The following is an 8,847-nucleotide window of genomic DNA, read 5'->3' as shown; positions in this document are numbered from 1 at the left end:
TCAGTGAAATCAAAATTCAGGCAGATAAATATGAAATATATAGTGCTTAGGCTTTTTTGCATTTGTTGTTTATTTGGTTGTTCTGTATCCTGGGATAATTTGATAGGCTCTGAGATGGAATTTTCCATTTTTCATTGTCTGGTCTTAATAAACTTTTATTAGAGCTCCTGTATTAAATATGGATGAAAAGAATTTCATACAGTACAGTTGATTCAGAGATTACATTATTTTCATATATACATTATTACATATATAGTTTCAAAAAAGGATCCATAAATAAGATGTCAGTATTAACCTGTGTGCTATTTGCTATATGGTCAGATTTAGATATCATCTGAATTGGGTTGGAGTAATTTTAGACAGACGGTTTTGCTCTTTTGAAGGTCATTTGTGGTACATGTAATGCTGTGCAATGAATTCTGCAGGATGAATTTTTCTTCATCCAGTATTATCAATAAAGGGCAGGGCCCATGGCTGCGCTGTTGAGCAGTGTCCTTTCCTGCTCCCCTTTCTGCTCAGACAGCAATAATTTTTGCCATTCTTTCCATGGTTATGAATTGTCTCCTCTCTTTTGCACAGACTCTGTGCAGAGAGGTCACCACAGTCAGTCTCTGCTCTCCTTGTTAATGGAAGGGAATAAACCATCTTGTGGGTCTTTGATCCTCTTGTCTGGCATCTATCCCATGATGAAAGAAGCCAGATCTTGTGGCAGGCTTATCCCCTGCTGTCAAGGATTGTATAAAATTTAGGTCCTCCGGGGGTTCCCTGGGTTCCCAGCCAGTCCGGGGAGTGATCCTCGGCTGACCGGTCCGCAGGGAGGGGTAGATGTAACCCGGAAAGCTCCACCAAATAAAGACGAGACGTCTCCCGAGCAGCAGGATCCGAGAAGTTTATTGCCAGGAGCAGCAACCTCCCGAAGGAAGAGCTGACTTCGGGAGCACAGCACTCGGGCGGGACCGAGAATATAAGGGCAGAGGGATAGGAGTGGCTAGGGCACAAACCAACCAATGGGTAAAGGGTAGAGGGGAGGAGACGGGATGGGGTGACATGTAATGAACCAATCGGGATACAGGAGAGGAGTGGCATTCTAACAGGGTCCAATGGGATTAACAGAAGAGAAGAACTTTCTAGAACTGGGGAGTGTGTTAAGCTTTGACAGACAGCCTCAACTGGGGAGGGAAACAGCATGTGATTGACAACTTTTGCTATATTGAAGTTGCCTCCCAAGGGAGGGCGGGGACCCCTCCCACAACTCCCCCTTTTTGGTTTATTAAAAAAACATTTCCCATTGTCCTAGTTAACAATTTCTTAAAGATGGTTAACGCAACAGAAATTAAGAAAATTATGATTAAAACCCAAACTAAACCTTTAACAATTGGAATGGCCCACCCAGGAACACCCCATTGAGAAAAGATCTTGTTCACAGCGTCCACAGCCCCAGTTTCAGTCTTTAAGTCCTTCACTAACGCCTGGATCCGCTGGATGCTGGCTTGGATGGATGTGCTCTTCGATGACAAATTGAAGCAGCACATCCCCTCAAAGTCCTCGCAACTGTGGCCATGGGCGAGCAGCAGAAAGTCGATGGCCGCTCTATTTTGTAAGGTGGCATGCCTGGTGGTCTCTTCTTCCGCCAAGAGATCTGATAAGGCGGCAGAAGTAGCGTTGGCCTGCTTACTCATCCAACACCCCAGGTGAGAAATCTCACCGAGGGCCTTTGCTGCCGCATACCACGGTAAAAAGATGGATGCAGCGACCCTCTTTCCTTTGCCCCAATCATAAATTTCCGAGTCGCAATTTGGGCCGAATTCTCCATAAGATCTTTTTTGGCGTGCCGATTGACTTCCCCTTTTCCAATCCATAATTTGTGTTTTGTTGGGGGTTAGGGTAGTAAGCCTGCCAAGGCTACAGGGACCCCCTTTGATCTTAGAGGGGATCCCAGCCCACACCCTGTCCCCACAGATCAAAAACACACCCCGAGGGAGCTCCTTAGGGTATGGGTAGGACTTGATCAGAATCAGGCTAGTATAGTTGCACCACTCATTAATATATCTTTTATCAGTTGGTGTAACCTCTTTGATGTTATACTCTATTTTTCCTTGAGGGGCCTTAGTGTAGAATCTAATGCATAAATGAGCCCTCGTGGACCCCAGTAGGTCCAATTCCTGGGGTTCCTGTGGTGCCTGCAGTAGTGTCCTTATCCAACTCCCCAAGGAGTCCGCCGGGTTGGGTTTCATCACTGTGAATGGAAAATCATTTTCCGACAGGGGGACTCCCACCAGGCATGTAGACAACGGGTTGCCTACACCTCCCATGGCCATGCAGAGTTGTTCCTGCCCGATGGACTTTGCCAGCGTGACCCAGACGTTCTCTTTGGGCTGTGGTACGATCCAGCTTCCTGCCAGGTGAAACCACACGATGATGAAAAGTGCTGCTGCAGGAAGCTGGTCACTGCAGGGTGTTCTGGCTGCTGCAACTGCCATTCTGGGTGGACCAAAGTCTAATAAATAGACACATAATGGAAATAAGAATAGTGACCCCTTTGAATCCCCATCCTCCCCCGTGTAAATCGAAATAGTAACAAAACAGGAAAACAAAATCAGGTCAGGTATGAGGGAAGAAGGGGTGAGGAAAGTGGTAGGATGGAAAAGGGTGAGGGATGGTAGGGGATGGGGTCAGAGGGTAAACAGTCCAAGTGGGCGGGAAATGCAGGTTCGTTATTAAAGTCCTGACGGCGATACTGGCTGGTCTAGTCTTCTTCCTTTTCCTTCGACTCCACGCGACGGCGGTTTCTGATGGAGCTGGCGTCTCGGGGGAGTGTTCCGGGGGTTGGCTTTCTGTAGAGATGTCTTCCCGGTATGGTTTGATGAATTTTCCGGGGATCCACCTGGGGCCCTGTTCTGTTGAAACACATCCATACCCTCTCCCCCACGTTATTAGAGGGTATGGACCTTTGATAACTTTAGACTCAGGGTCTTTTATGAGCACAGGAGGCCTCTCCTTCAACTGCGCCCTGGTGTTATTATGGAAATGGCGCAGGATCGGGGGGTTTGGCTCACGGTCTGAACAGTTCATGAAATTGAGAACGTACAGGGCCTTGCACAACCTCTCTACAGGGCTCGTGGTGATGGCCGAATCGTTTTGTTGTTCTAATAATTTTTTAATTTCCTGGTGTTTCCGTTCCACGATTGACTGCCCTGTAGGGTTGTGTGGAATTCCAGTAACATGGTCAATGCCCCATAGTTGCACAAATTCCATGAACTGTTTGGACACAAACCCTGGTCCGTTATCAGTCTTTATAGTTTTTGGGACACCCAGAGTGGAGAAAGCCATATATAGGTGTTTTATAATGTCTTTGGTTTTTTCCCCCGTATGTGTGGAGGCGAACACTGCCCCCGAGAATGTGTCCACTGACACGTGGAGATATTTGAGCCGCCCAAAGGAAGGAAAATGAGTAATGTCTGTCTGCCAGATGTCCAATGCTCCCAGTTCCCGGGGGTTAACCCCCATCGCTACTGATGGTAATGCGTGGGACTGGCAGTTGGGGCAGGTGGCTAAGATGGCTCGCGCCTGCTCCTTAGAGATCTTAAATTGGCGGCATAGAGCTGGAGCATTCTGATGGTAAAAGGCGTGGCTCATCTTAGCCTGCATATGAACATCTGGCAGGGTGGGTGCCAAAGCTGCTGAGTTTGCAGTGTTCACTAACATAGCCAGAGTATCCGCTCTCCGGTTGCCCTCGGTGATGTCTCCTGGCAGGTCTGTGTGTGACCTAACATGCAAAATATGATAAGGTTGCTCTCTGTGGGAGATCAGCCAAATTAGTTCTGAGAGCAAGCTATAGAGCTTTTTGTTTTGAATTTCTTTGAGCAGGGCATGTTCGGCCCGCTCTGCTATCCCGGCTACATATGCCGAATCAGTGACCAAATTGAAAGGTTGTTGGAATTTTCTGAAGGCTCTCACAACCGCTGCAAGTTCAGCGATTTGGGGGGATCCCTGAACTATTTGGACGTCAGATTCCCACTTCTGACTGTCCGGGTCCTTCCAAGTGATCACTGATTTGTGGGATCTTCCTGACCCATCAGTGAACACTGTGAGAGCATTTTTTAATGGTATTTTGCTTTTAAAAGTTTTTGGGGCCAGATATAAAGTGTCTTTAAATAACTTGTGCTTGGGGTAGTGTATCCGAATTTGACCAGGATAGCTGTCTACTGAAATCTGCAAATTTTCATTTGTTTGTAAGAGGAAATCCAATTGGTCCAAATTTAATGGTAAATAGATGCATGCTGGGTCACACCCTGCGAGGGTCCGGAGGCGCTGGCGGGCCTTAATGATTAGTTTAGCCATGATTTCAGGAAATGTTGTTACTGTTTTGGCGGGTTGGTGGGGGAGGAACAGCCACTCGATGATAAGGAGTGGGTCTCTCTGGCTGTCGTCCCACTGGAATAGCAGGGCACGTAAGTTGGGAGACTTACCCAGGATGGCACACTGGATTGGGAGGGACCGCGCGACCCGATGTGCCTGGCGGGACTTGATAGCAGCTGCGACTCTCTCCAAGGCCTCACGGGCATCCGGTGTGAGATGTCGTGGGGATGCCAGGTCACCGTCGCCTTTCAGCAGGTGGAAAAGTGGCGACAGCTCCTCTGTGGTGAGTCCCAAGAGAGGTCGGATCCAGGTGATGGTACCGCAAAGCTGCTGCAAATCCCGCAGGGTCCGTGGGTCGTCCTTGATGACAAGAGACTGGGGCGCGACGGTCCTTCCCGTAATCAGGAAGCCCAGGTATTTCCAGGGGGACGACAGCTGGATCTTGTCTTCCGCAATTTGAAAGCCCGCACCTTTGATGGCTTTAACTGTCCTGTCTAAGGCTGCTTGTAGATATGTTGAGTTAGCAGCACAAATCAAAATATCATCCATATAGTGAAGGATGATGGCCTCTGGGAAAAGGCGACGAACTGGGGAAAGGACCTGTGCCACAAAGGTTTGGCAGAGCACCGGAGAATTCTTAATTCCCTGGGGCAGAGTGGTCCATTGATACCGTTTGTACGGCTCACCTCGGTTGATAGACGGAACCGAAAACGCGAACCTGGGAGCATCTCCGGGGTATAACGGGATGTTGAAGAAACAATCCTTGATATCAAGGATTGCGAGCTGCCAATCCCGGGGCAGCATAGAGGGAGAGGGAAGGCCCGGTTGCAAAGGTCCCATATCTTCAATAACATCATTAACCCTGCGTAGGTCTTGGAGCAGGCGCCACCTGTCTTTGCCGGGTTTTTTAATAACAAAGACAGGTGTGTTCCAAGGGCTGGTGGAGGGTATTAAATGCCCTAGGCGCACCTGCTCCTCTACTAGTTCGTTGAGCGCATTAAGTTTTTCGATTGGCAAGGGCCACTGGTCCACCCACACCGGTGTATCAGTTTTCCAATTAAGCGGTGGGGAGGTGCGCTCCGCAGTGGCCCAGACTAAAAATCCCACGCAGGGCTAGGGATGTCGAGACGGGCACCCCATTGGGACAACACGTCCCTGCCTAATAATTTGATATTGGATGCAACTACAAAAGGCCGAATTGTGGCAATCTGGCCCTCCGGCCCCTCTACACACACGAGGTGCTTACTGCGTCGGGAATTGACGGCTCCTCCCACGCCGGAGATTGTGCCACAAGGGGACACTAACTCCCAGTCGCGCGGCCACTCTGCCTGAGGGACGATGGTAACGTCCGCACCGGTGTCTGCCATCAGGTCCAACGAAATGTTTTTCCCCTGAAAGACAAAAGTAGTTTTAATAATTGGTCTTTGTCTGCTAACGTTCTGAATGAAGAAAGCAGAAGGGTCTTGATCCATAGGAAAGTCTGATATAATGTTGCAGCCACTGTCATTGAAGTGCATATGTGAGATGTAGCCAGTGTCCTTGTAGTGCATATGTAAGATGTAGCACAGAGCTAAAGGAGACCCTCTCGGCAGAGAGAACGGAGGATGATGGCACACCACGGAGACGTTGAGCTCTGCCCCTGGCTCGAAGTAGACGACCTCCGGGATGATGGTGAGGTCGTCCGGCGTGCTGATGGAGTCCCCGATGAACAGCACTGTGACGGGGTGGTCACAGTATGGTGGCGGCAGGAATCCTACCGGGACACGGACCAAGTCCTCATCCGGAAACATAATGTGGATGGAACTCCGGAGGACTTGGCGGCGGGCACTGTTCAGTTGTTGAGTCCGTCTGAGGAGTCGGAGCCCGTCCTCCTGGCTGCGGATGTCCGGAGAAACGTGCCGTTGGGGCAGTGGTTTTCCGGGAGTGATGGCAGCACAGGGCATTGGGACGGGCCATTTGTTGTCGTAGCGCGGCCCCTCAGCGCGCTCCGCCTCCCGTTTCCCGGCCGATGATAACGAGGATTCCTGTAAGGTGGTCTCGGGGAGGGGTTATACTGAGGGTAGGACCTCTCTGGTGGCCAGTGTGGGCAATTGGCTTGTATATGGCCCAGCTGGCCGCAGCCGAAGCAGCGCGTGTTCATGAGGTCCACCATTGCCTCCCCCACACCCCTGCTCACCGCAAACGCCACAGTCTGCTCCATCGATGCCGCTTTTGTGCACGCCTCGACCATCTTGGCGATGGTCGGCTCCGGATCCTGGGGGAGAGCTCGCAGGATCTTCTTTGTCTCCGGGTTAGCGTTGGTCAAGGCCATCTTACGCAGCAGTTCTTCTCGAGCCTCGACGTTCTCAATCTGCCGGTCTATAGCCTCCTTTAACCTGTCAATATACTTAATAAAAGTCTCATCAGGGCCCTGGAGGATGGATGTGAAGTTCTGGAGAGGGATGGTTCCATCAGGTATTTTTAGTAGGGCCTCCTTCCCAGCTTCTCGGATGTCATTTAGCAAGTTGTCGGGAAGGAGGATCTGATCTTCTGGTTTACTAAATTCCCCTTCCCCTGCCAGCGCCTCCAGGCCCTCGGCGCCATCTCCCAGCACCTCCTTAAGGTCGTATTTGGTTAGAATAGGTTTTAATAGCTTTTTCCAATGTATTTCCCACAGAAGAAATTCTGTGGGGGACAGCAGAGCCTTTGCTATATATCGAATGTCATGCTGCACCAAAGTATGTCCAGTAAAAGTAAGGTCCAATATGTTTTTAAAAAACGGGGAATTTCTCCCATAGTCCTTGGCTGCCTTCCTCAATTCCTTCACCTCCGTATATGGCAGCTGTTCCCACCGCGGTTCCTTCCCCCTCTTGAGCCTAACCGGTGCCACAATTGGGCCTAGATCCCTGGCGAGATCTAGGTCCCCATCCCTAATTGCCTTGGCCCTTATCCGGGCCCAGCCCTCCCCTGGCTTGGTTGTTGGCCGGGGGTCGTCACTGTCCTCATCCTCTTCCGAGGATGAGGCAGGACAGGCTAGGGCTCGAAGCCTCTCCCTTGCCAGTGGGTCCTGGTTATGAGAGACCCTGCAGGCCAAGATGGCCTGCTTCCGGCAAGGCCCACTTCCGGTTCCGGTAGCGTGGGAACCGGAAGTGGCAGGAGAGGGGGCGTGGCCTGACCCACCCACTGGGGCATGGCCTGACCCACCCACTGGGGCGTGGCCTTCTGGTAGGCCTGTCCCACCCACCAGGGGCCCGCCCAGGGGTGTGGCTAGGGAGGCAGGGTGGGAGGGTCCCGACGTCACCGAGATCGACGCATGATGGGGGGCGGGACCCGACGCGGGGGCGGCAACCGACGAAGGGGGCGGAGATGGTAAAGTGGCGGGAACCGGAGGGGTTGAGGAGGAGGAGGCACCATTTTGTGTCTCAGGGCAATCGGCCACGAGGCCGCCGCCATTTTGAGGTATTATTAAAACAGAACTGGAACTGGGAGTAAAACTGGGGTTAGGGGCATGAGGATCGAGGGAATGGATAGGGCTCGTGCTGGGGTGGCCAGTCCCAGCACAAGAGAAGGACAGAGTGGAACGGGAGGCAGCAGGGAGACGGTAGCAACCCTGTGCCTTATTTTGGCAGGATCTATCTCCCGATCCACCCTTAGGGGAAATGGGGTTAGGAGCGAGGGGGGCGGAATAAGGGGTAGGAAAACTGGGACCCGAACTTTCCCCTTTTTGTTTAACTAAATTAAAAATAATATCATAAATAGGATAAAATCTCCCGACCCTAAAATTCCCAGAAACTTGTAAATCATAAATATAACGCCCAACTTTTCCCCAGAATGAAATAGAAAGAACATCCTCAGTAGAGGCATCTGGAAAATGATCAAAAATGAAAATAACAAAAGATTTAAGGACCCGCTTATTAAAAGAAACATTCCCCAACTGAAGGGTAGCTTTAACTTGGCAATAAAAGTCTCGTCTTGCAGGGGAGAGGCGGTTACCCATCTCCTCACTGCAGAAGAGAATCCCCACCAGAGCAAAGGAAAAGGAAAGGAAAAGATAAGAGCCTGCGTCGGCTGCTCTCCTCGAGCAGCTGCACTCACCCAACTACGACGCGGCGAAAAGAAAAGGCTGAGGCGGGGTAGTGGAGCTCTGCTGGTGTCGTGGAATCCGGGGCTTCCCTTGAAGCTGCAGAATCGGATGTCCACGACTTGTCAGCAGATCCAGGAGATAGGAGTCTTCTTAAAACAGAAGAACAGCTACTCCTGGGATTGGCGGCGAACGGCGCTTGTAGTCCCACAGCGCAGGGTCACAGATCCTCATGCGGCAGGAGACGCTCGTCGGAAACCGGGGCAGCGATCACCGTGTTCGCGGCGCCAATTGTATAAAATTAGGTCCTCCGGGGGTTCCCTGGGTTCCCAGCCAGTCCGGGGAGTGATCCTCGGCTGACCGGTCCGCAGGGAGGGGTAGATGTAACCCGGAAAGCTCCACCAAATAAAGACGAGACGTCTCCCGAG

At 51.1% G+C, this 8,847-nt stretch overlaps 1 protein-coding gene across 1 annotated transcript; it reads right to left on the bottom strand.

Annotated features, from left to right (window-relative positions):
- Positions 1–1,112: 1,112 nt before the first annotated feature.
- Positions 1,113–8,629, bottom strand: LOC128782477 (uncharacterized). The gene is made up of 2 exons (XM_053932839.1): positions 8,434–8,629; positions 1,113–2,497 (listed from the first exon to the last, which is right to left on the bottom strand). Exon 2 carries the CDS (start codon positions 2,478–2,480, stop codon positions 1,206–1,208), a length of 1,275 nt encoding a protein of 424 aa, XP_053788814.1. The 5' UTR covers positions 2,481–2,497; positions 8,434–8,629; the 3' UTR covers positions 1,113–1,205.
- Positions 8,630–8,847: the final 218 nt, after the last annotated feature.

Source organism: Vidua chalybeata, chromosome Z (assembly GCF_026979565.1).
Source record: "Vidua chalybeata isolate OUT-0048 chromosome Z, bVidCha1 merged haplotype, whole genome shotgun sequence".
Classification (NCBI taxonomy): domain Eukaryota; kingdom Metazoa; phylum Chordata; class Aves; order Passeriformes; family Viduidae; genus Vidua; species Vidua chalybeata.
Note: the sequence above shows the minus strand (reverse complement) of the source record. Positions and strands in the feature narration are given on the sequence as shown.

Bases quoted from the DNA above. Each gene is read 5' to 3' on its own strand.
- LOC128782477 (XM_053932839.1), bottom strand. From the start codon at position 2,480: ATGGCAGTTGCAGCAGCCAGAACACCCTGCAGTGACCAGCTTCCTGCA.